This window comes from Zasmidium cellare, assembly GCF_010093935.1.
Source record: "Zasmidium cellare ATCC 36951 unplaced genomic scaffold M409scaffold_2, whole genome shotgun sequence".
In the NCBI taxonomy this organism is placed as follows: domain Eukaryota; kingdom Fungi; phylum Ascomycota; class Dothideomycetes; order Mycosphaerellales; family Mycosphaerellaceae; genus Zasmidium; species Zasmidium cellare.
In genome coordinates this window covers 1,602,722-1,617,214 of record NW_022986946.1, presented here as the reverse complement: position 1 = coordinate 1,617,214, position 14,493 = coordinate 1,602,722, and the positions used below count along the sequence as shown (strand labels likewise).

Here is a 14,493-nt window from a genome sequence, read left to right as displayed (position 1 = left end):
CGCGAAACGGCATTGGACGGCACGTGAAACGGGCAACAGCCGAGCACAGAGCAAAGAAAAGAACGCGCGCACAGCAGTCTTGGAACTTCTTAGCACTCCGCATCATTGGTTCCCCTTTCTCCTTACACCCACAAACAGAAATGGCTCACACGACACAGCCACTGTACGATGATGACAGACAGACAGACAGACCGCCTCCATTCGCTCGTTCAGCGACAAAGAAGAAAACGGTTGAGCCCCTTCTCGACAGCGTAGAGTTTTATGATCAGACACGCTGCACAAGAAGTAGCGTGGCTCAGTCCTGATGAACGAGACGAGACGTCGCGGCGTCTTGGCTAGCATGGTCGTGTGTCTCTCCGTGCGTCCTGTGATGATGTATGGGGTAGGGTAAGGTATGTATAGAAACCCGGTCCTGGGTTCTGGTGCTTGCCTTGGGGTGAGACTGCAGAGGCTTTGCGGCTTGGGTGTTGTCTTGACTCTTGACATTTTTGCACTTGCACTGCACTGACACCGTGGTTACCGCGGGACGGGGGCACTGCATTCCACGGTTCTTCTTGTCATCTCTACTACTTTTCTTACTCCAGACCTACTCTTCTCCTGGAGAAACGCCGAAGTACGCTTTTCGTTCTTCTTCCTTGTGCATGCTGAGTTCCCCAGACCGTCCGCACTCCGCCATGGCCTCCTCCAAAACCTTCAACAAATCCGCCCTCCAAGACGCCACGAAACAAGTCCTCTCCGCCGACCGCAAACTCCTCGTCTCCTACATCCTCGACTGGATCATCATCCTCATCTTCGCCGGCGCCGGAGGTCTCCTCTCACTCGTCTCGCCGCACCACCGCCCCTTCAGCCTCGTGGACCTGAGCATCTCCAACCCCGTCGTGCACGAACAAATCTCCGTCGGCCTCCTAGGCGTCATCGCCTTCGTCGTCCCCTCGATCCTCATCGCCATCATCACCATCCTCTTCGTGCCCGGGAGCGAGGTGCGACGAACTTCGACCAGAGCCCAAGTCCTCCGCATCAAACTATGGGAGCTGGAAAAGGGCCTCGCGGGCCTGTGTCTCAGCGTCGCGCTGGGGTTCTTTATTGTGCAAGGCACCAAAAACATGTTCGGCAAGCCGCGCCCGAATCTCCTCGCGAGGTGTGACCCGGATCTGGAGAACTTCGCGCAGTACGTCGTGGGCAGTTTCGCGAGCGAGCTGAGTCCCGAGTGGGTACTCGTGAACTCCGGAATCTGTCGACAAACCGACAAGAAATGGCTCGACGATGGCTTCCGCTCATTCCCCTCAGGACACTCGCAGTGGTCGTGGAGTGGCCTTCTATACCTAACCCTCTACTTCTGCTCCAAGTTCTCTGTCGGCCTCCCCCATCTCCCCTACCTCCCCAACTACAACACCCCCGCGACGAACCCACGAACCTCCCACCACCACCCAGCAGCCGCAGCATCAGGAGGCGACAACGAGCTCCTCCCCCTCCACGCTCACCGCGCCCGCGGCGACTCCGAAGAAACCAAATACGACCCACACGCCCACCCACCCCCTTCCCCAACAACAACCGCTCACTCCCTCCTCCACCTCCGCAACACGGCCGCCTCGCCCCCAAACTACCTCATCATCCCCGCCCTCACCCCCGTCGCCGTCGCCGTCTACATCTGCAGCACGCGCTTCGTCGAATTCTACCACTTCGGCTTCGACATCATCTCCGGGTCCTTGATCGGCATCGTCACGGCGTGGTTGTCGTTTCGCTGGTATCATTTACCGATTTCGAGGGGGAGGGGTTGGGCTTTTGGCGCGAGGAGTCCGGGGCGGGCGTTTGCGATTGGGGTGGGGACGCCTGGGTATGTTTGTGAGGAGGATTGGGGAAGTGGTGGTGGTGGTGTGGGTGGGCGTGGGAAGGGAGGGGATCTTGAGGCGGGGAGGGTGTAGGGTTGAGTGAGAAGGAATGTTCTTAGGACTGTCCTTGTTGCTTTGAAGCGCTTGCATTGGACGATGTCAATTCGAAGAGAGATTCGAATCTAGACCTGATTCACGACAGCATAGCATGGACGTTGTAGCATTTTGGATCAAAGCGAGGTGTTTGGCAAGGGTATGCAATTTGAGTTTCTGTTTTCATCATAAGAGTTCATTCGGATGGACGAGGCGCTCTACCAAGCTATCATCTCATCGACATCCGTAGTCATGTGTGACCTTGACGAGGTGCGAAGGCGTAGTCTGCGCCATTATTGCCTTCCTCAAAATCGACATCAAACAAACCTTTACTTTTTATGACTTGGCAGCACCAGCCTTGATGAGCAGGATATCGCCATCCTCAACCACATATTCCTTGCCCTTCGTCATGACCTTACCCTTCGCCTTCACTTGTGCTTCGTCACCTTCCTCCCTCAGTACGCCGTAGTTGTAGACGACAGCTTGAATGAAGGTCTTCTCGAAGTCACCATGAATGACACCAGCTGCTTGTGGCGCCTTGGTGCCGTTCCGCAGGGTCCATTGACGTACTTCGTCCGTGCCAGTGGTGAAGAAAGAGCCCAAGTTGAGTGCTTTGCGCATGGTGGTGATGATCTTGGGGAGGGCTGACTTGGTTCCAAGCGTCTTGCATTCCTCCTCTACCTCCTTCTCAGTCTCAAAGCGGGTCAGGCGCTCTTCGAACGAGACTGAGATTGGGATGATTGGCTCGCCGGGCGAATGCTCCTTGACCCACTCGGCGATCTTTGGCAGATACTTGTTCTTTTGTCGAATGTAGTCCTTCTCGCTCAAATTGACCAGGTAGACAACAGGCTTGGCTGTCAGGAGGAAGAGTGGGTTGATAACTTCGACCTAAGCACAATTGCATTAGCTCATGTTCGCCACGAACAGTATACAATGATTTGGTAGTATTTGTCTCGATCAGTTGGGACGTTCTATCATGACACCTCTAGCGTTGTTTATGTGAGGGTTCTAAGAGCTGGGATTATAGAGATTGGATCTCTGGTTCATCATGCGAGTGGGTGGGGGTGCAGAAGGAGATATACTGAACATACCTCTTTTGGTTGCCAGTCGTGATGCCGTACGGGTTTGCCGGATTTGAGCAGGTCCAAGATCTTCTCCACGGTAGCTTGCTCCTCTTTCAACTTCTTCATCTCGAGACTCTGACCGCCTCGCCGAGTCTGCTTGACGAGGTTCTCGTGTGCTTTCTCCACGAACTCAATGTCTTTGATTCGAAGCTCATCGGCGATGATCTCAAGATCACGGACTGGGTCGACATCGCCCTCGACGTGGATGATCTCGGCATCATCGAAGCATCGCACGACCTGGAAGACAGCGTCGACGGCTCGGATGTGAGACAAGAAGGCATTGCCAAGACCAGCACCTGTCGAGGCGCCTCGCGTCAGACCAGCAATGTCGTAGACTGTGAGGTTGGCAGGTACCCGCGACTTGGGGTTGTAGTGCTCGACCAACCAGTCGTATCGCTCATCAGGCACAATGACTCGCGCCTCTTCAGGATCGATGGTTGCGTAGGGGAAATTGGCGGGATTGCCCAGAGAGCATTTCGTCAGGGCCTGGAAAAATGTCGACTTGCCGACATTAGCGAGACCGACCTGTGTCCGGCGTCAGTGTTGTCACAAATAGCGCGCGCAGAGCACGTACATACGATCCCACTCTTCAGACTGTTGCCCGGCCGCCCGAGCAGCACCTTCTCTTGCTTGACCTCCTTCTTGGGCGGCATCTTCTTCTTTTTGCTGCTGGCGTATGTGCGGAGAGGTTGTGTGTAGTGTGGTGGCCGTGCAAGGGCTTTGAACGCAGAGCCTGCTGCGGGTGTGGCAAGTGGAAGTCGAGAAAAGAAGGTGAAGCAGGAAGAAGTGAGGGCAGAGGGGTGGAGTGACAGCTGCATGAGGAGAGGTGGTGAGCTGGAGCTTGTGTTGGAAATTTTGTGTGAGGGCCTTAGCGTGGAAGCCTGAGGCATCAACACGTGACATGGATCTATGTACATCTAATGCTGGATGGCCACGCCCGACTCTGACGCTTGGGCGGTGATCCTCTTCTTGTAGTCTTGGACAGTGCCGTCGAACTTCTCCACAGTGCCGTTGTCACATACCCACAGACTCTTGCAGACTTGTTGCAGCATGTGGACGTCGTGACTGACCAAGACGACACCTCCTTGGAATTGGTTAAGTGCCAGGTTCAGTGCATCCATAGCTTCGATATCGAGATGATCTAGAGGCAATTGTCAGTATGAGGTATCTTAAAGACGAATATAGTTCATGACTCACTTGAAGCTTCGTCCATGACCAGGATGTGAGGGTTGGTCAATCCGAGACAAGCAAAGGCGACGCGAGACTTCTGACCTCCTGAAAGCAGGCCCATCTTCTGCAGACCAGTCATGCCGGTTATACCGAAAGCTCCCAGATGCCGGCGATACTCTTCATCCGACCTTCCTGGGTAATTGGCCGCCATGAAGGTCACAGCGCTCATGTTCATGTCAAGCGCATCGACGTGATGCTGTGCAAAGAATCCAATACGAAGTCGAGGGTTCTGCGAGATGAGCCCAGACGTTGGCTCAAGTGCCCCAATGAGCAGCTTGAGTGTGGTCGTCTTACCAGCACCGTTCGGTCCAATGATGCCAATGCGGGAATCCAGTTGCACGTCCAGATCGACATTCTTCAGCAGAGGCTGGTCCTTGCTGTAGCCGAAAGACACCCCCGTCATTTGGATGATTGGTGGTGACAACTTTTCCACTTCTGGGAACTTGAAGTGGACCAGGTACTCGCTCTCCGGTGCTTCCAGGATTGGCATCTTCTCGAGCTTCTTGATCCGTGATTGCGCTTCTGATGATTTGGCTGCGTTGTACCGGAACTTGTCGATGAAGGCTTGCAAGTGTGCACGCTGCGCCATTTGGTTCTCGTACTCACGCTTGGCCGTCTTCCGTCGCTCCTCCTTGGTGGCATAGAAGAGATCGAAGTTGGAGCCCTTGTAATAGTCGAGACGCTCTGAATGCTGATGGATGATGTCGGTGGCCACTTCGTTCAAGAATGCTCTGTCGTGGGATACGACCAAAACAGTGCTTGGGTATGTTTGGAGGTAGTTTGACAAGAAGGTGATGGAAGGAACGTCCAAGTTGTTCGACGGTTCGTCAAGAAGTAGAAGATCCGGCTCGCAGAACAGTGCTCTTGCAATGGCAATTCGCATTCGCCAACCACCAGAAAATGTCCTCGTGGCGTATTGCTGTCTCTCGTGCGAGAAACCGAGACCTGCCAGGATGCTTGCTGCTCGCGACTCTGCCTTGTCAGATTCCATTTCTGCCAGCTTAGATTGGACGTCGCTGAGGGTAATGTCGAGGCCTTCACGTTGTTGGTCGAGCTTGGCCGCATCGCCTGATGTGTCTGCCAGGGAAGAGCGTTGTGCTTCAATCTCTGCTAGCTCCTTGGTGATCTTCTCTTGTTCCCTCAACAGATGTGTTCGCCATACATCAGCGTCAAGCACAGCCTGCAATGCTGGCGTATCATCTCCCGTGACTTCTTGCTCAACGTGCAGAATGGAAATGTGAGTAGGAATTGCGACTTCACGCTTACTGAGAGATCTGAGCAGCGTAGATTTACCAATACCGTTCTGACCTACGAGACCATATCTGCGGCCATAGGCAAGCGTCAGATTGGTATCTGACAGAATGCGTTTGCCGCCGATGGAAATGTCGATGCCGTCCACTTTGATGTCTTTGCTCTTCGATTGAGAATCGGAGCCCAACTGGAGAGGGTTGACAGCCATGAAGAATTCTTCATATGACAGCTGGTCGTCCGGCTGGTCGAGCAGGCGGGAAGCTTCATACTCGACAGTCTTGAACTCCTTCTTGTCTTGCTTGGCCCGCAGTTTTCGTTCGGCCTTCTCGAGCTTCTTCTTGTCGACACGTGATTCTACCTTTCTGGCATTTGCAGACTCGAGATCGACGGCCGCTGTGAGACCCAGAGTGGACGAGACGTTTCTTTGGGCGCCAACCTGAATTGTTTGGTCAAGTTTCTTCGCCGAGGGGGCTTGCTGGCGTCGCTCGCTGTCAAGCCCATTCTCGTTGGTGAGACGCTCCACGAACTTCTCCACGAGGTTCTGAACTGACACCTCATTTTCGCTGGTCAGATCTCCCGACGCCGACAGCAGCAACTGAGAGATGACGGCCGCCGCCTCAGCCAGGGGATCTTCGTCGGTGCTGAACTGCCGGGCAGCGTGGTTCAGATAACCGTCGACATAATCCACGACGACCGGGTCAACGTTTGGTAGCTGCTCGCGGATCTCAGCCTGCATCCTGGGTCTGGCGCCTTATGAGACGGATAATATGACGTGCGGTTGAGACGAGGCCACTGCGGGCTGGAGCTGGGAGGGCCGAGCGTGACCGGATGGCGCACTCTCGAAATTGTGACAATTTGCGTGTGTGGGAGTGTCGCGCGGGTGGCAGCGTGCGGGTCGCGGCGGCGGAGATGGACGTGTCGTACTCGTGCTGGTCAGTCTGTCAGTCGTCTCTCCGTCAAAACCAGGTACGGTGGCGGGCAGATTGGCAAGGCAATGCTCGAAAGAGGTGGCCAATGAAAGATTCAACGCGCTTCGAGACGTGCTGCCGAAAGCCGTGGACTGGCAGTAGCTCGTCCATTTCCGAGCACGCGACTCCCTGCACCTCCTGAGAGGAACACCTGACACTCTCCATTATTGCAGCTTCCTGCGGGCGAGTCATCTCATCTGCCGCGCCTGGGACGACGACCTGTCGCGCGGTCGAAAAGGCAAGTGCGTCGCCAACATTCACTCAGAGTCAAGCCCCAGCGTACCTGGCCTTTCTGGGCCGACGCTAGCGCCGCAGTAAGTGTTTCACAAGACGGTATATCGCAGCGACATAATGGCGCTCCAGGCGTCGCCTCGCCTCTTGCAACAATGCCCTCATCATCGTGTCTGTACGTCGCCTCTCGTCGCACTTGCTGTGTTTCGACTTGAGTGCGGGATCCAGACGTTGCATCGAGAGCAGCGTGCCAAATGCGGAAACTCCACAGAGACGCGCGAAATCTGGCACGCTATCGCCATTCGTCTCGCTTCCAAGCTCTCAGGCGATCTGCTGCAAGCCGCAAGGGACTCCTCTAAATAGTATTGACAGGGATGTCCACACTCCACCCAGCGCGTTTCGTAGCAAGCTGCCAGCGTCGTACAGAAGCCTCCTTGCTGTTGTCAATTCCACTTCAGCGCCAGAGGGCCTCGTCCACCGTCACACGTTGAAGCTCTACAGAGACCGCCCCAACGACGCCCGCACGCCCCTGGCCATGCCGGCCTCATGCCCGTTGCTTTGTCGATGAACGACCGTGCCACATGGCGCTTGCGAGATCGTCATACGCCATCATTCTCAGGATTGCAGCTTTAAACACGCTTGGCAACTTCCTGGCGCGTTTTCCAGCTTTTGCGTAGCTGGTGTGGAGCCCTCACGAAAGCCTGTTGACCGTCGACCAAAATCTGCCTTCTGACATGTGTACATATATGCACCAGATCTTGACCGGCATCGACTGCGCAGGTGATTCATGTCGACTGCTGCTGTCGTGCCGTGCCCCCCGGGACCGTAGTCGGTGGCCTGGCGTCCATCGTGCGTGACATGCATATCTGCCCACGCCCAGACATGAGCCACCGAGGGACGGTCGACGAGCCGTTTGGGACAGAACCAGGATCTCCCGTCAGCGTACGGCGACCTTGGGACCGGCTTGGTCAGGTCGAGTGGATCGCGGGTGGTAGACTTTATGGAGCTGCGCGCAGTGATTTGGTCGAGCAGGATCGTGCTGACGTCTCGTCTAAGAGAGCGAGCTGGGCTATCCTGATTGCAGTTGTTTGCGTGTGGCGGAACAGCGGGTCGGCCGTCCTTGTGGCCCTTGAGAGCGTGGTACACCAGTAACAACGCTGAAATGGTCAAAGTGCACAGCTCAGCGCTGCACCCAAGCGTACGTAGTGAGCAGAGTCGGTGACGGGCGATGAGTGTGGTCGTCGCCTGCATAACATCGTTCATCAAGTCGTTTCGTTGTTGTGTTGACGACGGGGAATTTATTTGGGCATTCACCTAGCCTAGCGCCCTCAGCCTCGCTTTCCATCCATCGAGCCCCTGCTCTCCGCTCTGCTTCGTCCCCCACTTGGAACCAGTGTCCAGCACGCCACAGAGCTCCTCTCAGTACGGACAGTCGGCCCAGCCGTGTCGGCGAGTCCTGGTCTGTTGCTGCTGCGCGTGAAACAGACAGAGACCCGGCCGGCGGCGCTGGTGGAGCTCTGACTGACGAGAGCAGCGTGAGTGTTGTTCACCACGAGCAACATGCCCACGTCCGCATCCGCACCGCGCACTCCTCTCACCCTCGCCTGCCCTGCGGCTAGGACATGAAAACCGTGTCCTCCATCGCTGCTGCCGGCTCAGTGACTGCTCTCTCCGCGGTAGGGCTGGTCGTTGCCCGCCGTGAGGACCAACACCACCTCCCCAGCAATCGACCGGGCACCACCCCAGGAGGGGACATGACCGCCGTGGCCAGCTACCCACTCTCGACACCTCTCGATTTCCCCTACGCATACGACCGTCCGCCCACGAGACGACTGGCCAGCGAAGGAAACAATGGGCCCACATATCTGGGCAGCCAGAAAGCAGACAAGAAGAGGCGCATCAGTCTGACTGCGCGGGCGAGTTACAGCGCTGGCATGGATAGGGGAGATCGGGGCATGAGGCCGGAGGAAGAACAGCGAGGTGGACGGCTGATATCGAGTGCGTTGCGTCGTTTGAGCAGCAGTAGAAGCCGCACGCCGACGAGTCGTCCCAGCTCCGCCGCGTACACGAATGGATCGATACCGATTTCGCAGAGTGGCTCGACGACGCCCATGTTCCTCAGCAACACGCCCTCACCCTTGCCGCCAAACAAGCTTGTCAAACGGTCTGCCTCGCTGCACAGCACCAATGGATCGTCGCCTCAGCAGGGTTCCGGCTCGAGACTGCCCATCCCGACGTTTCGAAGGCCTGCGACAAGCCATCAGCGCTCCGCCACGCTTCAGGACCGCCTCTCCTCCTCTGACCGCAGTGGTCGCGTGTCCATGGATGGCGGCAGTCGAGAAGCACGTGACTCGTCGTGGCGGCACTACTTCACGCCGCGGGTGTCGCTGGGCGAGCTTTCGAGCGCGCGCAGCAGCAGACGAAGTTCCACGAGCATTCCAAATCCCATCAAGCGCGTGTACCCCGACCGCAAGTACACGCCCACCCTCATTTCGGCCAGGGAGCTACTTGTGAAGCCCGGCAGCAGCGTCGAGGTCGACGACGTGTGGAGCGACGACGAGCAGCAAGACCATGCCCCCGCTGCCTCCTTCCACATGCCGCCCAGCACCGCCTCGTCGCCGTTTCCGCCGCACGCGCCGCACTTCGAAGAAGCCACCGCGCCTCGGCGGTCCTTCTCCATAGGCGATCTGCTGTCTACCGGCCCGCAGGCGACATGGCGGCGGCCATCTACGAGCAGAGGCAAGCTGACCAAAGCCCAGCGCAAAGGACGACCGCCAGTGGCCTCCGAGCCCGGCCATCTTCCAATGGGCCACGCCTTCAGCACCGCCGCCGCCGAGTCGGAGCGACCAGCCAAAAGGCGCGACCTCACTGACCCGAGAGAATCGCAGCGCAGCATCTACTCCTCCGCCAGCAGCAACATCGCCCCCCAGAACGACCCCCGCCAAGAAATCGACGTCAACCTCGGCGGCGAGTCTCCGTTCATGCAATTCACACCCGACCACTCTCTGTTTGTCGAGCCGACAAACGCACACGCTACTACGTCGCCTACCGAGCACTCCCGTCTACCGTCAGCCGCGCTCTCGTCATCTTCGTCCAGACCTGCACGCCTCTCTGAAATCACCTCCACCATAGGCTCCGACAGCGAATATCGATCTGTGGGCGACAACAGCACCGACTACCAAAGCGACGCAGCCTTCGACTCGATACAGACTCGGACCACACGCAGCAGCTCGGGTCGCCGGGGTCCTCACATTGAGACTATCTTCGACGATTCACCTCCCGCCTTTTCATCTGGCAAGAGTACTCGACTTCGAGACTTTCTCAGTGACGGCCAGGTCGGTGGTGAGTATAATGGACGCTTTCGGCACAGCACGATCGAGGAAGAAGACAGCGTGCTGAGCACCCCTGTCCGCTCCTTACACAACAAAAGCGTCACATCCACTCCTTCGGCACGTCCTGGCGCCCCGCACATCTTCTCATCGTCTCCGCCGACCATGAACATCATGCCTGATCCTGATGAGATTGATTGGGATGCCGCGGACGATGAGAAGTCTGAAAGAGGGCTGGGCATAGATCAATTATCTGGCACGCCCACTTTGAATGGTTCCACGACAGATCGAAGTCTGCCATTCCGATTCGGCCCAACACTCCGACCCAGCAATTCACGCTCGGCAAATTCTACACCCCAACGCAATGGAGCGTCTCCAATTGATCGAGCGAATCTTTTCGACTGGGCTGAGCAACAACCGAGTCCGAGTCATCCCAGTAACTCTCCTCCACGCCCGCGCACGGTCCACGGCAAGAAGGACCAAGACAGCAGAGGAAGCAGACCTGCTGGACGTCGACCTGCGAGTGGCATGCATGCACGGAGTCACAGCGTCCCGGTTGTCCCTGACTTGGATGGCAAGCGAAACAGCGTAGTGGCTAACAAGTTCGGCACATGGGGCGTGGGCAGCAAAGCGGTCACTGAGGATTGGAATGAAGACTTCGAGTTTGACGAGATTCGAGTACCTGATCATGGTCCCGTCGTTCTGGACGAAAAGCGCATTGACAGTGGCCACGAGATGTTTGTGCCTAGGTCGATCAGGGAGCAGCAGGAAAATGTCGTTGCAAACATTGGATTGCTCAGGGAATGGGGTCTCTTGATCGAAGAGCTGAAGGAACTGCGTGTCAGAGCTTCAGCACTTGACATGCTACATGGAGCGTACGCGAAATCATGGCAAGAGGTTGATGCTATGATTGAATTGGCCGATCAAGAATCTGAAGAGCAGACTCTTGAACCACGAAGATCGCCACCGTCATCGCCTGGGTTCGATTACAGCGCTTTCGAAGATACGCCAAACCGTCCAAAGCAAGTTCCTCTGAAGACGTATACGCTCGATACCGATACGAACCACGTGTCGCCGCCTTCCACGCCGCAGAGTACGCCATTCAGAACACGGCCACGAAAGGACTCGGAATTGGTAGCCCAGAATGTCATTGCGGCCTTGCAGTCAAGAAGAAGCATATCTGACCCGGCTGACGCCAATGGAGCTGCGGCGAAGAAAGTACCATTCGACACGGCCACTCTTCGACATATCGTTCCATACGTGCATGGTCTAAAGCGAAAGGTCAAGGAGGCTCTTCGCGAGACGGAAGGTCTTTACTCGAGCCCTCGCCGTCGACGATCGCACAGTTCAGAGATTTCCTTGAAGCGACAAGAAGATGGAAACAGCTTGCGTGACATCTTCGACGACCCTTCGAACAACCACAGCACCAAACAGCGGCCTTCTCGACGCGAGAGGGCAGCAACAGATAACGACGGAGGCGACGACCAGTCACGATTGTCCGGCCAAAGTGCGACACTGGCGAAACGAATGCAGAGGATCAGCATACTCCCTTGAACTTACCGAACGAAACCTGAAGCACGACTCCCACAGTCGTAGCATTCCCACCATACTTTTGCGTTGGCATTACAGCGTCTTGGCTGGTGCCTTGGATTCCATTGACTCACAGCATATCGAGGAGTTTAGCGTGGCATCCATCAAAAGTCAGCAGCGGGTATACTTGTACCGTTATGAAAGACTGTCCGCAAGGATAGACAGGGCGTTTTCTGGGACTTTTTTAGGGGATTGGGCATACGATACTTTTTTGCTTCGACGAAACTTTGAAGAGCACCGCTTGTATCAGAAAGACAGCAGGCACAGGCCGGCGGATGAGTTCATGACGGCTTTATGGTTTCATCTGTCACAATAGGGCGGATCACCACGGGAGGCATAGCACACTTGTGGGAGGTTTTGCAGATGCATAGCGACGGAAAAGGACTTTTTATGTCTTGCAGCATTGTGGTATAGAATGAGCGGGCCGGGAAAGTACAGGCCAGGCTTCTTTACCGATTACACACCCTTCTTTGCCCATTCCACGTTTGTCGCAGCGCCGTCGGTGACCGATTCCTTCACGGTCTCCATGTCGTGAAGGATGCTGTTCTTTTTGGCAGCTCAGCTGGCCGACAAGGTTGGTTACATGAATGGCCGGAGCCCGGGCTACCACTGCTGCTGCTGCTGCGGCTCTCCTCACTGGAAGTGATTGAAAATGGTAGAACATGTGGACAATCATAGTGGACGTAAAAGTGATGAAAGGGGGGAAGTGAGGTGGAATGAGAGTAGATTCGAATTGCCGAAGAATGAAAGCAATCAATCTATCCATGCCTGGCCTGCACCACTTCCGTTGAGCGAGTCGGCAGATGTGCCTTGAACTGAATCGACTAAAACTCCGAGCCCGGCCTCCCACGACTAAACTGGACCCGTATCTGTCATTACGCAGGGCATTGGTGGGGGGCAGCTACAATTTTATCCTCCTTCACCTCGCTCTCAGCAACCACCATCGTCCCTTCTTCCCACTCCTCCCTCTTCTACACTCTTCAAACCACCACATCTTCACCTTTCCATACCCCCAGAACAGCATCGGACAAGATGGCCTCCGGAGAGCCCGCAAAGACCTACAAGGTACGTCTCCACGCATCACTTCACCCCGCCAAACAGGCTGAGCTGATTATTTGCTCAGGTCGCCGATATCAACCTCGCGGCCTTTGGTCGTCGTGAGATCGAGCTGGCCGAGCAGGAGATGCCAGGTCTCGTTGCCACCCGCCAGAAGTACGCCCAGGAGCAGCCTCTCGCCGGTGCTCGCATCGCTGGTTGCTTGCACATGAGTAGGTTAAGCCGCCGGACACCGTGAAGATAGCCAGCTGACAATATCTTCTCAACAGCCATCCAGACCGCCGTCCTCATCGAGACCCTCAAGGCTCTCGGTGCTGAGATCACCTGGACTTCCTGCAACATCTTCTCCACTCAGGACCACGCCGCCGCCGCTATCGCCGCCGGTGGCACCCCTGTCTTCGCCTGGAAGGGTGAGACCGAGGAGGAGTACCAGTGGTGCTTGGAGCAGCAGCTCAAGGCCTTCCCATCTGGCAAGCCCCTCAACCTCATCCTCGACGATGGCGGTGACCTTACTGCCCTCGTCCACACCAAGTACCCCGAGATGCTCGAGGGCTGCTACGGTGTCTCTGAGGAGACCACCACCGGTGTCCACCACCTCTACAAGATGCTCAAGAACAAGGGCAAGCAGAACGGCCTCCTCGCACCCGCCATCAACGTCAACGACTCCGTCACCAAGAGCAAGTTCGACAACCTCTACGGCTGCAGAGAATCTCTCGTCGATGGTATCAAGCGTGCCACCGATGTCATGATTGCGGGCAAGATCGCTGTCGTTGCCGGTTACGGTGATGTCGGCAAGGGCTGCGCTGATGCTCTCCACGCCATGGGTGCCCGTGTCCTTGTCACTGAGATTGACCCAATCAACGCTCTCCAAGCCGCCATGGCCGGCTTCCAGGTTGTCACCATGGAGGAGGCAGCACCAATCTCGCAGATCTTCGTCACCACCACCGGCTGCCGAGACATCATCGTTGGCAAGCACTTCGAGGTCATGCGTGAGGACGCCATCGTCTGCAACATTGGCCACTTCGACATTGAGATTGACGTTGCCTGGTTGAAGAAGACCGCCAAGGAGACCGTCAGCATCAAGCCACAGGTCGACCGCTTCCTCATGCCCAACGGCCGCCACATCATCCTCCTCGCTGAGGGCCGTCTCGTCAACCTTGGCTGTGCTACCGGCCACAGCTCCTTCGTCATGTCCTGCTCTTTCACTAACCAGGTCCTCGCCCAGATCATGCTTTACAAGGCCGGCGACAAGGCCTTCGCCAAGAAGTACATCGAGTTCGGCCGTGCCGTCGATGATGAGGAGGTTGGTCTCCCCAAGAAGAAGGACGAGAACGAGCCAAAGACCTCGGTCGAGCGTCTCCCAACCGGCGTCTACACCCTGCCCAAGATCCTCGACGAGCAGGTCGCTCTCCTCCACTGCGAGCACGTCAACGTGCACCTCACCAAGATGACCCCAGTGCAGGCCGAGTACATGAGCTTGCCAGTCGAGGGTCCCTTCAAGAGTGAGATGTACCGTTACTAGTTGCCTTTTTTTCCGCTACGGCTTATGAGGTTATGGGGCGATGTTTCAACACTGTGTTTTTGTGATACCATGATACCAAAAATTTCTCGGGGGGTCTGTCTTCAACGGCATCAAAAAAGCATTGCAAGGCGCGCGGCGTTCAACAAAAACGAAGAAGGGATCTAACCATGTGACCGTGGAAGGAGACGACTACTATTGACCTCACTTCAACTCGAGTGTCATGAAAGCGTTGTTGGATCTGAATAGATACCTTTAGACGTTGCTGCCAAG

At 56.3% G+C, this 14,493-nt stretch overlaps 5 protein-coding genes across 5 annotated transcripts; 3 read left to right on the top strand and 2 right to left on the bottom strand.

Moving 5' to 3' along the window:
* Positions 1 to 674: 674 nt before the first annotated feature.
* Positions 675 to 1,922, top strand: M409DRAFT_17200 (uncharacterized protein; the record flags this gene model as incomplete). The annotated part of the gene is made up of 1 exon (XM_033803953.1): positions 675 to 1,922. One exon carries the CDS (start codon positions 675 to 677, stop codon positions 1,920 to 1,922), a length of 1,248 nt encoding a protein of 415 aa, XP_033674146.1.
* Positions 1,923 to 2,258: 336 nt separating this feature from the next.
* On the bottom strand, positions 2,259 to 3,699 carry M409DRAFT_35383 (uncharacterized protein; the record flags this gene model as incomplete). Its single annotated transcript, XM_033810387.1, has 3 exons — positions 2,259 to 2,810; positions 3,014 to 3,571; positions 3,625 to 3,699. 3 exons carry the CDS (start codon positions 3,697 to 3,699, stop codon positions 2,259 to 2,261), a joined length of 1,185 nt encoding a protein of 394 aa, XP_033674145.1.
* Positions 3,700 to 3,963: 264 nt separating this feature from the next.
* M409DRAFT_17198 (uncharacterized protein) lies at positions 3,964 to 6,263 on the bottom strand (the record flags this gene model as incomplete). Its single annotated transcript, XM_033803952.1, has 2 exons — positions 3,964 to 4,187; positions 4,244 to 6,263. The coding sequence occupies 2 exons, from the start codon at positions 6,261 to 6,263 to the stop codon at positions 3,964 to 3,966; spliced, it is 2,244 nt and encodes a 747-aa protein (XP_033674144.1).
* Positions 6,264 to 8,348: 2,085 nt separating this feature from the next.
* Positions 8,349 to 11,609, top strand: M409DRAFT_17197 (uncharacterized protein; the record flags this gene model as incomplete). Its single annotated transcript, XM_033803951.1, has 1 exon — positions 8,349 to 11,609. One exon carries the CDS (start codon positions 8,349 to 8,351, stop codon positions 11,607 to 11,609), a length of 3,261 nt encoding a protein of 1,086 aa, XP_033674143.1.
* Positions 11,610 to 12,677: 1,068 nt separating this feature from the next.
* On the top strand, positions 12,678 to 14,223 carry M409DRAFT_62815 (uncharacterized protein; the record flags this gene model as incomplete). Its single annotated transcript, XM_033815322.1, has 3 exons — positions 12,678 to 12,710; positions 12,769 to 12,913; positions 12,971 to 14,223. 3 exons carry the CDS (start codon positions 12,678 to 12,680, stop codon positions 14,221 to 14,223), a joined length of 1,431 nt encoding a protein of 476 aa, XP_033674142.1.
* Positions 14,224 to 14,493: the final 270 nt, after the last annotated feature.